This window comes from Nicotiana sylvestris, chromosome 5, assembly GCF_000393655.2.
Source record: "Nicotiana sylvestris chromosome 5, ASM39365v2, whole genome shotgun sequence".
Taxonomy (NCBI): Eukaryota; Viridiplantae; Streptophyta; class Magnoliopsida; order Solanales; family Solanaceae; genus Nicotiana; species Nicotiana sylvestris.
Window position 1 is genome coordinate 156,507,477 of NC_091061.1, and position 18,687 is coordinate 156,526,163.

The window sequence follows — 18,687 nt, forward strand, 5'->3', positions numbered from 1 at the left end:
GTACCTGAAAATTTAAAAAGGTAAAGAGCATTAAATGGATTTTACTTTATTAATTCTATAAGCTCTTAATTTTCTTTTTCATTTTCTAAATCCAAAAAAAAAAATCTTAAATCCTAAAATCCATCAAAAAATCCCAAGATGCCTAGCGCAAATCATATCTGAAACTCAAGAAGGTTCAATGTACCTTTGTACCTAAATTTGTTATTATAGTTTAGCCTTATCCTAAAAACATGGGAAATGAATCTGGTTAGATTTCATTGGAAAATGTTAATTTTAAAAGGATTAGATTTATTATGTTTATACCTTTTAAGTAATCTTGAAATTAGCAATGGATAATCTTAATCCAATCCATAAACATGAAAAATAAAAAAAGAGGAACAATAGTGTGGGACAAACACTCTTGAAGTCCTAGTAGAAATAGAGACGTTACTCCTTAGGTTGTTTTTACATTGCCGGCCTCTCTCTCTCTCTCTCTCTAAAAGACAGAGTGGTTCTACATAACTCAAAAACAATTCTTTCTTGTCTCATATCTCTTTCTTTTCATGTTCTGATTCCAAACTAACTCTCAAAATTCTTTAAAATCTCCCATTTTTTAGGCCCAACACTTTCAAAGATATAATCTTTTTTGTATTTTTTGAGGACCCTTTTGAGTATTTGTTTGTTTTGTGTTGGAATTGTGTGAATTCGAAAAAAAAAAAGATGGTTGTGAAGATGATGAAGTGGAGGCCATGGCCACCATTATCGTCAAAGAAATTTGAGGCCAAGATCACAGTTAACTGTCTTAAAGGTCTAAAGTTTTCACCTGATTTTCAAAGATTGGCTGTTGAAATAAAGTGGAAAGGTTCAAAGGGTAATAATTCTTTGAGTCTGAGTTCTCTAAAGAGGAAAAGTGTAAAGAAGAATTTTACAAAGGAAGAGTCTTTGAAAGATGATGATGGTGTTGTTCATTGGAATGAGGAGTTTCAGAGCCTATGCAATTTTTCTCTATCCAAAGATAGTGAATTTCATCCTTGGGAGGTTTCTTTTACTGTGTTTAATGTGAGTTACTACTTGCTTTTACCTCTATTTTTTTTTTGAGTATTAATGATTTTGTTGAACTTGGTTGTTTTTCTTTTATTCTTTGCCTTTGTTCTATGATGGGCTGTTTGATTTTTTTGAAAGCATAAAGAAAAAGATTAAAAAATTTAATCTTGGAATGTTTTATGAGATAAGAACTTAATTTCTTAATCCAATTCATGGGAATTTGAGAGCTGCTGGTGATACTGAGAATTCTGTTTCACTGGCAAATTATTGAGAAGTGATCAAAGGCATTGACTATCTGATTTGAAAGTTTGACTTTTTATTGACTATGAATTTGGATCTTTGTTGTCTTAAATGTGCACGTTATTAGAAGGAATTAAGCCTTTCTTGATCATTGTCCTTTAAATTATGGTTTCATGTATTTTGCTGGAACTAGCAGACTTAGAATCTTGATTTGTGTGACTGAGCCAAGGGTCTATAGGAAACCGCCTCTTTACATTCAGACTCTCTACATTCAGAATGTAGGGGTTAAGGTTTGCGTACACATTACCCGCCCTAGACCTATGTTGCTCGGACTCTCCAAAAGTGCTGCCGCACCCATGTCGGATCCTCCAAAAATGCACTAAATTTGGAGGATCCGACACGCATCCAACAACATTTTTGAAGAGTCTGAGCAACATAGCCCTAGACTCTACTTGTGGGATTACACAAGGTTTTTTTTTGTTGTTGTATTTGTCTGAATGAGTAATTTCCTGAATTTCCTTAAATTAGTAAGTATATATCAAGGGTATTTGTGTTAGCCTCTTCAATAACATGCTAGCAAGAGATCCCTGATGAAATTCAGCACCAAACTGTTTTTCTCTTTTATTTTGATTACAAACATAGGAGTAAACAAAGTCAATAAATTGTGAATTTCTCCTTGATGCTCTTCCTATAACATTACAGTAACCGACGATGCTTTTGTATCAGAAAAGTTAATCATCTTTAACCATGAATAAGCCCTGAGATTTAGCTAAAATAATGAAGTTACTATTTTGATATGCCATGAGAGTCAAAAGGCTAATTAAGCTTTATGGGATTTAATGATTACCTTTTTATGGACCTACCTTAGTAGCTTGTGGTGTGTTTTATTAGTGATGTAATAGAGATGGTGAGACCTATTTTCTATTCATATCAGTATTAACTTTTCTACATATGTGGCTGTACATTATGGAAACATATAATACTGGCATATTCTGTATATTTCTTTAGGCAAATGATTATTGAGGTCCTTGTAGAATATGCCTTTCTTTAGTTGCTTTCTTTGGCATCTTTTTCTTTTCTAATTAAGAAGGAAGTTGGATTCAACCCAAAAAAGGTGGCAATAAAAGAGAAAGGAGGAATAGTAGGTCTCTTGGGTATATGCTTATTCTTCTTAGGAGGATCACATTGTTTAGTTGCTTGTTCCTTTCCACGCTTTGGGGGTCTATGTTGTTATTCTTAAACGTGTCATTTGCTACCTCATGTTGGGGATTTCCATATTTTTCCGGCGGCACTAATTTTTTAAATTCCTTGTTTCTTTTTCCTTCTCATTTCGTTGTATCAACCCCGCAGTTGTGATTCTATCTGTAAGTTGCTTGACGGTACATATTTATGCTTTTTTATAAATCAGGTTACAAATAGAAGACCAAACCATAAAGTCCCCATAGTTGCTGCGGCGTCATTGAACATTGCAGAATTTGCTTCAGCAGCTAGGGAGAAAGAAGAAGAAATTGAAATAGTCATTCCCTTGGAAGCTTATAGTGGCAGCAATAAGAGCAGCCTCTCACTTTGTGTAAGCAAAACAAATTTGCTTGAACTTTATTTGTTTTTTTACATCAATCATTTTTTTTGGCTAACATGATTGATATGCATGACAGTTGTCTCTCAATCTTGTTGAATTGAGTAATGCTCATGAAGCCTCAGAAACATTGCCAAAGTTTGTCATGTCTGCTCCAGTATCTCCTTCCCCTGCAGAGGTTTTGTCGACAGACAGAAATGAGATTTCTGCTTTGAAAGCAGGTCTGCAGAAAGTTAAACTTTTCAAGGGATTATCTACTATGCGGCGAAAGAAGGTGTTGCATGAAGAGGAGGGCAGTGATGGAAGGAACTCGGTTAAAAGTGATGACACTGATCTCACTTACCCAGTTGACACAGATTCATTTGGTGATTCAGAAGAAGCTGAATCAGAGGAAGTAAAAGAGGATACGACACTGCGGAAGTCTTTCAGTTATGAAACACTTGCATATGCAAACCATGCCGGTGGATCATATTACTCAAACACAAGTGGAAGTGAAGATGAGGATTTGGTCTACTATAGCCATCATAAATCTGATGCAGGGCATGCGTACGCTGAGGATGCAACTGGAGCAAGACCTAATCAATTATCACAGCAGAGTTCAAAACACAGAATTCTCCCTTGGAGGAAGAGAAAGTTAAGCTTCAGATCTCCGAAAACCAAGGGGGAGCCGTTGTTGAAGAAATATTATGGAGAGGAAGGTGGGGATGATATAGATTTTGATCGCCGACAGCTTAGTTCCTCTGATGAGTCTTCTTCAGGGGTATGTGTCCATCTTCTCTCGTTATCATTTTTATCATTAGATCTTTCCCGTATCCGAATGAATTTGTTTAGTGGAATACTATTCTTAACTATTTAGTGTACATCATAATTCTTGTCCCAAAACCATTTTCCTTCTTTTGATGAAGTTTTATCTCTTTTAACAATACCTCCCCAATTCTTGCAGTGGAGTAAATCTGAAGAAGGTTCAACTGCAAATAGATTTGCAGTCTCCGAGTTTGGAGATGACAGTTTTGCTGTTGGTAGTTGGGAGCAAAAAGAGATAGTAAGCCGTGATGGGCAGATGAAGCTGCAGACTGGAGTCTTCTTTGCTTCAATTGATCAACGAAATGAACGAGCTGCAGGTGAAAGTGCTTGCACAGCCTTGGTTGCGGTCATTGCCGATTGGTTTCATTCCAATCCGGAAGAAATGCCGATCAAGTCCCAACTTGACAGTCTTATCCGTGAAGGTTCACTAGAGTGGAGGAATCTCTGTGAAAACGAGACGTACAGGGAGCGTTTCCCGGATAAGCATTTTGATCTTGAAACAGTGGTCCAGGCTAAAGTACGTCCGCTCTCAGTAGTCCCAGAAAAGTCGTTCATCGGTTTCTTTCTTCCGGAAGGAATTGAAGATGAGGGATTCGATTTTCTCAAAGGTGCCATGTCCTTTGACAACATCTGGGATGAGATTTCTAAATCTGTTCAAGACAATGCTAGTCATGGCGAGTCCTTCGTTTACATTGTGAGTTGGAATGACCACTTCTTCATCCTCAAGGTCGAACAAGATGCATACTATATCATCGACACTTTGGGCGAGAGGCTTTATGAAGGCTGCAACCAGGCTTTCATCCTCAAATTTGACAGAGACACTAGAATTTTGCAGCTACCTAGCGCGAGTCAACAATCAGATGATAAACTGGCCACCAGTAAAAAGGAGCAACCCGATATGAAGGAGGCTAATACTAATGAAGGAAAAATCATAGTCACCACAAATAACCACAATGAGAAGACCGGAGAATCAGCCATCATCTGCAGCGACAAAGCACCTGAAAACGAGGAGGAATCCACCGTTGTTTGTGAAGGTAAAGAGGCGTGTAAAGAGTACATTAAGAGTTTTTTGGCGGCAATCCCCATTAGGGAATTAGAAGTTGATGTGAAAAAGGGGTTGATGGCATCTACACTCCTTCATCAGAGGCTGCAAATTGAGTTCCATTATACAAAGAGCTTTAACACCGAGTTGGAATCACCTCCAAAAGAACTGACTGCTAACAGCTTGGCGTTACCATCGTCAGAGGCAGAGTAAGCGCTGATTAGTGAATTCGAGTATATGTACTTAACATCGCTAATCCTTCTTTTTGTGTTTCTACATCTAATTTAGGAATGAAGGGCATGTCTAATATCCTTTCTTTCATACATGATTGCAACTGGCTCAGTGGCTCTTCTTATTAATGCTTTCGTGTCACTTATATAGAGAGGTGACAATGTAAATGACTATGGAAATGTCCATGAGTATAATACTCTTTCTCTCAAAGAGGGGAGGACATAAATAAATATATGGTCTCTTTACTGCTCTTAACTTTTCATTTGTCTGTTAATTCCTTGATGCTGCTCTGGACTAGTACATACTGCTGGATTGTCTAGCATACAGAACTGGCAGAAATATTAATCTAAGTATTATGTTGACTTGTGAACATGAATTGGAAGCTTCAACTCAACTCCTTTAATATCATTTAAAATGAAATCATTCTGCGGTGCATAGAACATTTTGTTGTGGCCTATAAACTAGGGTGGAGCTGGACTATGAAACACCAGAAGTCCAAATGCAACAATGTGGTCCGATCCTATCTCAGTTCGAGTTTATTTCTTGTGCACGTCCTCCTTAGCATCATATGGCTCTTGAAATATAGAAAAGGTTTACATCACCCAACCTAGGGGTATCAATGAATATTCGAAAACCGATCGAACTGTACCGCACCATACTGACTTTTAGGTTTCTTTTTAAGAAACTGTAAGTTTTTATATAAATCTATAACCGTACCGATAATTAGGGTAGTTTTTTTATTTTATAAAATTAAACTGAAAAAATACCGAACCGTATCGAATAAATTTTACATGTGAAAAATATACTTATCTAGTAGGTTTAAAAATAATAATACATTAAATTTTTCTTTGAGCCTTGGAATTATGAAAACTATTACAAGCCAACAAGTAATTAAACTCAAAATATTAGTTCCTAAAACCTATTATGCTACTTATACTTAAACTAAGTTATCTCAAGTATCTTTATTAGCAAGACACAAAGTATTATAGCGATTACAAGTAGCAAACTACAATGTATTGAATATGTTTCCTTTCATATAATTTAGATTTATATTTTTGAATATTTAATCTTCTATAAACTTTTCTTGAGTCCTAGCTTAGCTAATATCTTTCTACTTGTGTGATTTATATGTTTTTTGCCTTTGGTTGGTTTCTTTTACGTTGTTCTAGAATAGTTGATGGATCTATACTCTAGTCATCTTTTATTTTTTTAATTCATCACCCTTTAAATAGTAAAAATATCTAAAGAATTTTGCGAAGTCCTATAAAAGAACGTATGTTATTGCATTCTATTTCTACTGGTGAATTTTACATGGTATTTAAAAAAATACCGAAAATTAACCGAACCGTAACCGATACCGAAAAGAAACCGACATGATTGGTACGATTTCAGAAAGTCTAATTTTGGTTATACATAATAGAAGAACTGAAAAATTGGTATGGTACAAATTTTATAAAATAACCGGCCGAACCGAACCATTGACACCCCTAGCCCAGCCCATCCCAGCCCAAGCCTCATGGGCTTTTAAATTTTGTGGGCTAAGGTGGGGCCGGCCCTCCATCTATATGGGCCTTAAAATGGTCGGCCCAGCCCAGCCCTAAGAGGGCCGCGGGCCGGCCCTTCAATTTTTTTTAGAAAAAAAAATATTTTTCAAATCTTTAGATATTTTTTCATGACATAATCTCTTAATCATATGAACGACTTATGTTTATTTAGAGTGTACAAGAATCTTGATATTTGACAAGGAATCTCGTAACTGAAATGCAAATTCTCTATATCTCTAGCTCTTCTTTTTTTAACGTTACATGAATATTTTTTTAGTACTTTTCTTTCACTTTCCTTATGTCATGACCCAATTTCATTATAGGTCGTGATGGTGCCCAACACCATTGTCAGGCAAGCCAACGCGGAAATATTAATAAGGTCTCATTTTACTTTACCAAAACAAGTACAACAATTTCTTAAGTTGAAGTTAAAAACAAGTGATAATCAGTAACGTACTGTCACACCTCCTTTTTGCGTGCCCGCCACGAAGGGTTGAATGCGTGAGGGAGTTTTTTCCAATTTAAGTGACAGTATTCGAAATGGGATTATTTATTTAATTCAGAGTCGCCACTTGGGAAAGGTTTGGCTTTTGGTGTCCCAAGTCACCGGTTTATCTTGAATCCCAATTCGAGGAAAATGTTCGACTTTCCAAATGAAGTTCTGCGAACCAGAAATTCTAAGTAAGGAATTCTGTTGACCCGAGGGAAGGTGTTAGGCACCCCCGGATCCCGTGGTTCTAGCACGGTCGCTTAAATTGTTATAATGGCTAAATATCTGATTTTAAATACATGTTATAACTTGTGTGCTTTTATTAGATTTAAACCGCTTTTATTATTATTTATTTTTTATGGAATTACAACGTCGTGAAAATGCATTTCGAACCACGTCACAATCAATGTGCCCGTGGTTGTTAATACATTCCGACTCCGTTGAGATTTGGATTTGGGTCACATAAATGCGCACCCGAATTTAAGAAGGTAAGATTATTAAAATGCGCACCTGAAGAAATTATCGCATTATTATTTCTGGGTAAGGCCGTGAAATTTTGCTAAACGGCTCATCCCGAAGTCTAAGTAATTTTAATTAAACATTTATCGAGGGCCCCACAATTTGTGCATTTTATTGGGCGAGGCTCATCTCATTTATTTTAACAGGATAATCCTAAAGTGCCTACATTTTTCTATTAAAATTGTCTCTACAAAATGAAAGAGAAAAGGTCTTAATTTATTTACATGCTTGAGTTGTTATAGTTGAGTTTCGGATATGATTCATAAATTCTGAAAATGATGTAAGCAGGGCGGTCCGTTGCCAATGCGAGCCCAGGCCAAATGTGTATGGCATAAAACTAAACCTGGGCCGTCTTATTCACGTATTACTAACTAGTTACATTATACTAGGCATGTTCTCAGTTTGTCAAATTAAAAAAAAACTTAGCAATCTAATTTTAATCCTAAACCAATTACATGCTGGAATTAACCAATATTATTTAACTAAACAATATTCTTACAAGTTCCGAAATGGTCTATTCGTTTGATTTTTAACTTAGACGGAGTTACTACACCATTTATTTATTTTTAGGCAATATATATAGATAGTTCATCCGTTAAGCTATCGTCAGATGTTCCACTATATATATATATATTAAATAGCTACATGATTCTGATTTTGTAAGCTAAATAATTTATATATACAAATAAAATTCAGAATATAATTTAAAATAAATTTAGAACTTCAATTCTTCATTTTTCGTATTCATGCTTCCTGTTTCAGTTTACAATAATCAGCGTGTCAGTTGTGTACCTGATATTGGAAGCAAAAGAAACGTTAGATCAGCAAAAACTCAGTAGCATACAACAACAGCAACCCCAACAACCAGTAACAACCAGCAACGAGAAACTTAGTGGCGGATTTTAAAATCAAGACAAAAATCCAGAAACACCAACAACAATCAACGGACAGAAGCAAAGGGAATCTTTTCAAATTTTGAAAGACTAGTTAGTGTTTAACCCTTAAAAATCCAGAAACACCAACAACAATCAACGGACAGAAGCAAAGGGAATCTTTTCAAATTTTGAAAGACTAGTTAATGTTTAACCCTTAATTTCTGAATCCGTATATCAGAATATTTGGATTGTATATCAGGTGTGTACTATTCTTCTTTTGAATTTCCAGAATGTTTTTCTTTTTATTTTCTAAAGTCTTAGTATTTTTCGGAATTTCCTCTCTCTTAAAATTTCCTTCTGTCTTCTCTTCTTTAAATCTGATTCCAGTCTCTTATTTGTTTCCCATCTCAAACCCTTTAATCCATTAATAAAACCACACTTTCTCCTACCAAACCCATTATCTTCTCACTCATCCCTCACTACATTAAACAAATATATCAATCACACTTCATTACATCTTGTCCCCCATGCCTAACATAAACAAATACAATATTCCCCTCCACTACATTATGTCTTGTCCCCCATTATATTAAACAATTATATCACTCACACCCCATTACATTTTGTCCTCCATGCTTAACATAAAGAATTACAAAATGTATAATTCCTAAACTACCCCTCCGGCCTTATTACAATTACCATTTTACCCCTGAACGTACTGCAAATTACCAAACTACCCCCATCAGCTATAACCAATTCACCTAATCAATCTTAACCAAAATATAGCCAATATGATCAATTTCTAACAATGTTCAACAACAAAATTCAAACTAAATGATGAACAACAAAGAAACAACTAAAATTATCTTGATTGAACAACATCTTTAACAACAAACAAACCTACTTTCAGATTCAACAACAACAACAACAAACAAATATATTCAGATATCTAAATTCAATAATCATTTGAACTTAAAATCTAACAACTTTACAACCAACAATTCCTATATTAAAACTAAACAAAATCATGAAGCAAACTGAAGAAATAATCATAAATGATAAACAATAAACAAGAAAATCAAACTTATACTAATTTCGGATTCAAGAATAATCAAACAAAGTATGGACATAAATGAAAAGATTCAACAACAATAACAAGCAAGTTTTATTCAAATTCGAATTAAACTTGAATTAAGCTTAAACAAAACAAATAAACATATTCAAATCACTAAACTTCAAATAATCAATTGATTTTTTTTAAAATTAAATCCAACAAAATATAACAAAGATACATGATTCAAACTAAAATTAAAAAAAAAAACAAAACATAACTTCACATTAAATTACTGAACTTTAAACAAAATGAACACGAATTTAATCTACAACAAACAACGGATTCAAGCGATTTAAACTAACATTCTTTTATATTAACATTAAATCCTTTTAAATTAATAAAACAAACTGAAAAATATTTAATTGAATCTTCAACTTAAATCTTAACAACATTATAATTAAACTAATCAATTTTTATCTAGAAATAAACAAGAAAAATGAAATAAAACAAACTGAAAAAATAAAAAAAACGATGAACATGAGATTAATATCAAACATATTTGATTTCAAATCCGAAAAATATCAAACAAATTAACGGACAGAAACGAAACTTACAACTAACCGGAAATGAGCAACGATGAACTCGAACGGAAACGGACAACTCGAACAAACAACCACGTCATTCCGGATCTTGACGAACAGCGAAAACCCCATCTTCCCTTTAAACTCGACGAATTCAAACTGGACTTTGACGAAGCATTCATGGTGGAAAAGAAGATGAAGAAGAAGCAACAGCAACATTGGTTAAAGCTCGACGAAGAAGGCAGAAGCAGCGTGAAGCAGTGTGAAGCTGGTCGACGCAGCATCAATGCATGCTCGTCCATGGTGGACCACGGCAGTGTGGTCGACGGACTGCTGTACGTCGGGCGAGTGAGCTGTGGGAGGGAGGTGGTCGTTTGGTTTTTCCGGCGTGGCTGGGGGTGAATGATGACTGTGACGGGGTAGCCATGGCTTGGGTTGTCGTGGGCTGCTGGGCTGTCATGGTGGATGTTCAACCATGAACGACGGGGCTGGGTTGTTGGTGAATGGAGATGGAGGATCGTTGGAGCTGCTGGTCGTCGACTGTGGAGCTGGACGTCGACGAAAGACTGGTGGTCGTCCGGCTGTGTCGACGGAGCAGGCTTGCTCGTTCAAAAGAAGAAAAAGCAGCCATGGGACTGCTCGTTCATGGTGCGATGAAGAAGATGAGGACGAGGCAGCCATGGGAGCTTGACAAGCTCGTCAATGGCGGATAGGGGCGGAGGTTGTTGGACGAAGAAGAAGGAGCAGCCAGGGTGGTCGACGAGCAGCTCTACGTGTGAGAGTGTGTGTGTGTCGACAAGGAAAAACCATGGATGAGCTTGAGGGGGAAGCCATGGATGAGCTTGGAGAAAAATGGAGAAGAAGAAGAAGAAAAATAGAGGTGGGGGCGGGTGGTTTTTTTTTTTGTTTTTGTTTTTTAGGGTTTTGTTTTGTTTTGTTTTTGAAATGCAAGATAGGGGATGTTGGGTTATGGATTGGGTCGACCCGGTTTGAAATGGACCGGGTCGTGGGGAAGGTTGGACAATTTTTTGGGCCTGTGGCTTACAATTGAAGAAGAGGCCCAATTCCGATTTTTCTTTGTATTTTTGCTCTCTTTTCTTCTTTTATTTTTCTAAAACTAAATTCTAAAAATCCTTAAATTATTATTAAGAACTAAAAGCGCAAATTAACTCCCAATAACAATTAACGCACAATTAAGTAATAATTAAGCATAAAATTGTATATTTGGACATTAAATGCTAAAAATGCAAAAGATGCCTATTTTTGTAATTTTCATTTTTTGTAAAACAAACTTAATTACTAACAATTGTAGAATTAAATCCTACATGCCAAAATGCAACATATTTTTGTATTTTTATTAATTTAACAAATAAACATGCACAGACAAATACAAATAATTATTCAAAAATATCACAAAATTGCACACCAAGGAAAATCATTTTATTTTTGAATTTTTTGGGAGTAATTCTCATAGGGCAAAAATCACGTGCTTACAACTGTCCCTCTTTGCCCGAAGACACGAAGGTTTTTCGTGCAAAGATAAAGCGAGCGATTTTTGCCCATCCGAGTACTCCGTGTGAATCATTTTTTGAAAAAGATTTAACCGAACCTTTGCTTCAAAGGTTTCCTACATATCCTGGGCTAAACAGGAATCAGGTCAATGTAGTTCGGGAAATTTTGGTAGCTGGGACTACCATGGGATTGCAATGCTTGTTGTTACTGCTGTTGCTGTTGCCACTACCGCTTTACTGACCTCCTTATTACAACCAAAGGAAATTGAAACTGAACTAACTACTTATGCCTGTCAACCGCTAGTTACAAGATTCCTATCTATAATTCTTTTGCAACTTGATCTTGGGTCTTAGCTGATTCTGCTTGTAGACTTCGATCCGAATCTTGATGCTTGCAAGTTGTAGGCGCTTGTTTATTTCTGCAGTATTGAATGAAACGGGATTGGCGGAGCTCGGGAATTTGATCCAATTTTTGAGCGACCTGCCCTTTGTTTGTTCCAATATGTGGGAACATCTTCTTTTTTTCTTTTGTTCTTTTCTTCTTTTCTTTACTCTGGATTGAGACTCATCCCGAATGTCGTCTCGATCCATGCACCTCAGGGTCAGACCTGCTGAGACAACAAAACAAACGAACGAAATTTTCTGCCCCGGTTTCTCTAGGAAAATTTCGTGAGTTAATTGTCATGAAAATTTACAGCACTGATGAGGGGATTGGAAAAAACCCTAGTCTACAAAGCGCAACTCAGGGATTGGAGCCCTAATGTCGCAAAAGGTAAAAGTGCACAACTCAGGGATTGGAGCCCTAATGTCGGCTAACAGAAAAAACGCTCAGTTCAGGGATTGGAGCCCTAATGCTGGCTAAATAAAAACGCTCAGTTCAGGGATTGGAGCCCTAATGCTGGCTAAATAGAAACTTGCTCAACTTAAGGATCGGAGCCCTAAATTGGGAGGATTGTCAGGTTATGCTAGAAAGGGTCCACGGGTTATGCCGGGAAGATTCATCGGGTTATGCCGGGGAAGTCATCGGGTTATGCTGGGAAAGGGAAAGAGTCATTGGGTTATGCCGGAAAGGGAAAGAGGTCCCTGGGTTATGCTAGGGAGGTCCACGGGTTATGCCGGGAAAGTCATCGGGTTATGCCGGAAAAGGAAAAAAGTCCTCGGGTTATGCCGGGGAAGTCATCGGGTTATGCCGGAAAAGGGAGAGAGGTCCCTGGGTTATGCTAGGGAGGTCCACGGGTTATGCTGGGAAAGGGAAAGAGTCCTCGGGTTATGCCGGGGAAGTCATCGGGTTATGCCGAAAAAGGGAGAGAGGTCCCTGGGTTATGCCAGGGAGGTCCACGGGTTATGCCGGGAAGTCATCGGGTTATACCGAGGAAGTCATCGGGTTATGCCGGAAAAGGAAAAGAGTCCTCGGGTTATGCCGGGGAAGTCATCAGGTTATGCCGGAAAAGGGAGAGAGTCCTCGAGTTATGCTGGGGAAATCATCGGGTTATGCCGGGGAAGTCATCGGGTTATGCCGGAAAAGGAAAAGAGGTCCCTAGGTTATGCCAGGGAGGTCCACGGGTTATGCCGGGGAAGTCATCGGGTTATGCCGGGAAGGGAAAGAGTCCTCGGGTTATGCCGGGGGAAGTCATCGGGTTATGCTAGAAAAAGGAAAGAGGTCCCTGGGTTATGCCAGGGAGGTCCACGGGTTATGCCGAGAAAGGGAAAGAGTCCCCGGGTTATGCTGGGGAAGTCATCGGGTTATGCCGGAAAAGGGAGAGAGTCCTCAGGTTATGCCGGGGAAATCATCGGGTTATGCCGGGGAAGTCATCGGGTTATGCCGGGGAAGTCATCGGGTTATGCCGGAAAAGGGAGAGAGTCCTCGGGTTATGCTGGGGAAATCATCGGGTTAGAAAAAATGCAGGAAAGAATCGGGAGGAGACTTCCCTTTTGGGTTGATTATTGCAGCATAGCTATTTCTAACCCTTGCGCATTTCCTTTTGGCTGCACCTGCCTCTCGCAGGGTTGTACCTGCTTCCTGCTTAGTCGTCTTGTATTGCAACTGCTTCAACTTCAAACAAAGGAAAGTTGTTAGTTTGAAATTGTGGTCGGTTTTGTGGCCTTCATTGTTTTTCTTGGTCCCAAGCCTCATTTCTGTTGAGAAAATTCGCCATTGATTGGCTTCCAAGGCGACCTCCTTTCAAACTGATAAGACTCAATATTTCAGGATTTCACGATGATTTGCGCATGTAAGGCTCTGTTTCATCCGTCTCAAACTATGCTTGGGGATTTTGAGGTAACCAGACGTCACGATCAGTCGGGATTGGACCGACGCACCACTGAGGCCGGGTATGTTCTCCACCTCTTGCCAGACAGAGCCCTGTGAAACCGGTCCTGCCACCTTTTCTTTCTAGCATGTTTTGGGGCTTAAGGTTAAAATGAAAAAGAATCCAAAGAAAGGTAAACAAAGAGCGAGGAAATGAATTTAAAAGAGAAGCATCCTTTTCGGGGAAAAGAAAGACTTATATGAGGTGCATGCTGGCTATAAATTGACATGACCTGCTTTTTGGACTGGATGCCCGACTCTCACGAACCTACATTTTCTCACAAACCAAACGGATCTATGTTTCCAAACCAGGGAGCCTTGCCAGAACCTTCTGTGGTGAAATCCTCTTTTCGGCCGACAGCGCCCTTTGCGAGTTTTCGCTAGACGACCTCTCTCATTTCTCTTCTTACCGTCGCCTTATAGTGCTCGTCATGAGTTTTCACTAACAAGACTCTCTCATTTTGATTTCTCTGCTCGCCATCACCTTATGGTGCCTTTAGGTTTTCACCAATAAGACTCTCTCATTTTATTTCTCTCATCCTGACTGAGTCGGATCCGAGCAACTGTGTCCTTTGATTTTGAAGAAACTTTTGCCGATTGATCGGAAGGACTTGCAACAGGTTTGGGGTCAAAAGAAACTTAGATCGAATTACAACTTTGGAACCGTCCATGCGGGATTATCGCCGAATTATTATAACGTCTGCCCCAGTTTAACTTTTGGGGAAAAACTGGATTTTTGTTTTGGTGTGACTGAACCCCATAGAGAGGCTGCCTACGTATCCTTTCGGAATCAAGTCAAACGTAGTTCAGGCTACTTTCATTTTTATGTTTTTTTTTGTACTAGCACTTCCGGGTTCCAAAGAGGGTAATGAAAGAAAGGTAAACGGCTCAAAGGGTTAGCAAAGGATTTGAGTGTTTGGGTAGCGGGAATGAAAGCCTTCGTCCTCTCAATTGTGCAAAACAATCAGAGCAAATTCAGACATAGTATATTTTTACTGCATCCACATTCACGGCTGTGTCAGGATCTTTTCCTTCAATATCACCTAGATATAATGCTCCCCTGGGCAATATCTTCCTGATGATGTATGGACCTTTCCAATTAGGAGCAAATTTTCCTTTCGCTTCCTGGTGATGTGGAAGAATGCGCCTTAACACCAGTTGACCTACTTCAAAATTCCTGGGTCGTACTTTCTTGTTGTAAGCACGGGCCATTCTTTGTTGGTACAACTGCCCGTGACAGACCGCAGCCATTCGCTTTTCATCGATCAGCCTTAACTATTCCAAACGGGTTTTGACCCACTCACTGTCTTCAATTTCAGCTTCAACAATGATCCGGAGAGAAGGGATTTCTACCTCTGCCGGTATTACAGCCTCGGTCCCGTAAACTAACAAGTATGGGGTTGCCCCTACTGATGTGCGTACTGTAGTGCGATATCCCAGCAGGGCGAAAGGTAACTGCTCATGCCATTGTCTAGAACTCTGGGTTGTCTTCCTCAAAATCTTCTTGATGTTTTTGTTCGCCGCTTCAACAGCGCCGTTGGCCTTGGGCCGATAAGGAGTGGAATTCCTATACGTTATTTTGAACTGTTCGCACACATCCTCCATCAAATGACTATTTAGGTTTGCTGCATTATCTGTGATTATAGTTGTAGGAATACCGAAACGACAGATAAGATTTGAATGTATGAAATCCACCACGGCTTTCTTAATGACTGATTTGAGAGTGACAGCCTCGACCCATTTTGTGAAGTAGTCGATAGCGACCAATATGAATCTGTGCCCATTTGAAGCTTTGGGCTCAATCGGACCAATGACATCCATACCCCAGGCAACAAATGGCCAAGGTGCAGACATGGGATGCAGTTCTATGGGAGGTGCGTGAATTAGATCTCCATGCACCTGACACTGATGACACTTTCGAACGAAGCTGAAACAGTCCTTTTCCATGGTCATCCAGTAATACCCGGCCCGCAGGATTTTCTTTGCCAAAACGTACCCATTCATATGAGGTCCACACACTCCTGCGTGTACTTCATGCATGATTCTGCCTGCTTCTTCGGCGTCAACACATCTTAATAAGTTGAGATCAGGGGTTCTTTTATACAATATCTCACCGCTCAAAAAGAATCCACTTGCCTGCAGCCTAATAGTTCTCTTCTGATCTCCAGTAGCATGTTCGGGGTATTCTTGTGTTTTCAAGAACCTCTTAACATCCTGGTACCATGGCTGGATACTTGGTCCTGCCTCGATGGCATTGCAGTAACCATGACTTTCCCTGATTTGGATTTCCAAGGGATCGACGTGGGCGTTGCCTGGGTAGGGTAGCATTGAAGCCAAGGTAGCAAGTGCATCTGCTAGTTCGTTGTGACATCGCGAGATATACCTGAACTCTACTGATCTGAACCGCTTGTTAAGATCCTCTACGTGCTGCCGGTAAAAAATAAGCTTGACATCTCGAGTTTCCCATTTACCCTGGCCTTGCCGGATAATCAAATCAGAATCCTCCATAATCAACAAATCCCCAACATCTTGATCGATCGCCATATTCATGCCCATGATGCAGGCTTCATAATCAGCTGTATTGTTCGTGCAAAAGAAACGAAGCCTAGCTGTAGCCGGATAATGTTGACCAGCAGGTGAGATCAAGATTGCCCCTATTCCCACACCTTTGGCGTTTACAGCCCCATCAAAGAACATCTTCCAAACGTGAGTGTTTTCCGAGACCACTTCTATGGTATTTATTTCTTCATCTGGAAAATAAGTACTCAATGGCTGGTATTCCTCATCAACCGGATTTTCGGCCAAATGATCTGCTAATGCCTGGGCTTTCATTGCCGTGCGGGTGACATAGACTATGTCAAATTCAGTAAGCAAGATTTGCCACTTGGCCAGTCTTCCAGTAGGCATTGGTTTCTGAAATATATACTTCAAAGGATCCAGCCTGCTTATGAGGTAAGTAGTGTGAGCTTGGAGATAATGTCTCAATTTTTGAGCAACCCACGTCAAAGCACAACACGTTCTTTCCAGCAGAGTGTACTTGGCCTCGTAGCCGGTGAATTTCTTGCTCAAGTAGTAGATCGCCTGCTCCTTCTTTCCGGTTATGTCATGTTGCCCGAGGACGCAACCGAAAGAATTTTCCAAGACTGTCAGATACAAGAACAGGGGTCTCTCTGGCTCTGGCGGGACCAAAACTGGGGGATTTAAAAGATATTCTTTGATCTTGTCAAAGGCTTCTTGACATTCAGCCGTCCATTTGATCACTGCATCCTTCCTTAATATCTTAAATATGGGCTCACACGTGCTAGTCAGCTGGGTAATGAATCGACTGATATAGTTTAACCTGCCCAACAGACTCATCACGTCTTTCTTCGTTCTTGGGGGAGGTAGATCTCTGATAGATTTTATCTTTGTTGGATCTAACTCTATACCTCTCCTGCTTACTATGAAACCCAAAAGCTTGCCTGATGGGACTCCGAAGGCGCATTTGGTCGGGTTCAGCTTCAAGTCGTACTTTCTCAGTCTCTCGAAGAATTTCCTCAAGTCTTGGATATGATTGTCCCGAGTCCTGGACTTGACTATCACGTCGTCCACATACACCTCTATTTCTTGATGCATCATGTCATGAAAAATGGCAGTCATGGCTCTCATGTAAGTTGCCCCAGCATTCTTCAGACCGAATGGCATAACCCGGTAACAGTAAGTGCCCCATGGTGTAGTGAAGGCAGTCTTCTCGGCGTCTTCTTCATCCATCAACACCTGATGATATCCAGCGTAACAATCTACGAAAGACTGGATCTCATGTTTGGCGCAATTATCAACAAGGATGTGGATGTTGGGCAATGGGAAATTGTCTTTGGGACTCGCTCTATTCAAATCTCTATAATCCACACATACCCGAGTCTTCCCATCTTTTTTCGGCACTGGAACTACATTCGCCAACCACGTGGTGTACTGGACTACCCGAATTACTCCCGTTTTTAGCTGCTTGGTGATTTCTTCTTTAATCTTGTGTCTGACATTAGTTTTGAACTTTCTTTGCTTTTGTTGAACTGGAGGACAATCAGGGTGAATTGGCAATTTATGCACCACTAGATCAACGCCTAATCCTGACATGTCATCGTATGACCAAGCAAACACATCTTTAAATTCAAAAAGGAGTTGAACTATCGCATCTCGCGTTCTCTCGTCCGTGTGAATGCTTATTTTGGTCTCTTGGATTTCCTCAGGAGTTCCCAAATTAACCGGTTCGGTGTCATTTAGATTCGGCTTAGGTTTGTTCTCAAAGTGTTCCAATTCTCGATTTATTTCCTTAAAAGCCTCTTCTTCATCGTATTCCATTTCTTGGTTCATTATTTCGCAGCTAGACTGCATGTTTGGATCTGGGCATGAAGTCCGCAAGCATGTCATGTTATTTAAAACCGCATTATTAGAACTGAAAGAAAAAACAAACAAAAAGAATAAAAAAAATCAGAGAGAATAGATAAGATGAAAGATGAAATATTAATTTCATTTCATTGAATTTTGAAGATAATAGGGTTTACATCAGAATTTAAGGACAGGAAACTAAAAGGAAATCATTCGAGTTACACCCCAAAATAACTCGTGATGCAGAAAAGGTGGCAAGACTGGTCTACCAGGATTCCCGCTTGATCGGAAACGGAGTAGCCTTCCAGTTTTGCAATTTGGCACCAGGCCCCATGTAAAGCACCTCAGCGGTGCTCGAGCCTTCTCCCGGCTGAACCATATGGGTTTCATACAGCATTTGCCTCATAACCCCACAGATCTCTTCAATTTCCTTGGTCGTGAAGGTCTCATCCTCTCTTTCTTCAATGTACTTGGGTCTGACGAATGTTCTGTAAAGATGCGGAATTGGCTGAGATAAAACCCAA

General features: G+C 39.3%; 2 protein-coding genes across 2 annotated transcripts; one reads left to right on the forward strand and one right to left on the reverse strand.

Moving 5' to 3' along the window:
- Positions 1 to 510: 510 nt before the first annotated feature.
- On the forward strand, positions 511 to 5,171 carry LOC104228358 (uncharacterized). The gene is made up of 4 exons (XM_009780811.2): positions 511 to 1,038; positions 2,672 to 2,833; positions 2,919 to 3,599; positions 3,783 to 5,171. Exons 1-4 carry the CDS (start codon positions 700 to 702, stop codon positions 4,896 to 4,898), a joined length of 2,298 nt encoding a protein of 765 aa, XP_009779113.1. The 5' UTR covers positions 511 to 699; the 3' UTR covers positions 4,899 to 5,171.
- A 9,602-nt stretch (positions 5,172 to 14,773) lies between these two features.
- Positions 14,774 to 16,342, reverse strand: LOC138869533 (uncharacterized). Its single transcript, XM_070147158.1, has 2 exons — positions 16,002 to 16,342; positions 14,774 to 14,873 (listed from the first exon to the last, which is right to left on the reverse strand). Exons 1-2 carry the CDS (start codon positions 16,340 to 16,342, stop codon positions 14,774 to 14,776), a joined length of 441 nt encoding a protein of 146 aa, XP_070003259.1.
- Between the last annotated feature and the right edge of the window lie 2,345 nt (positions 16,343 to 18,687).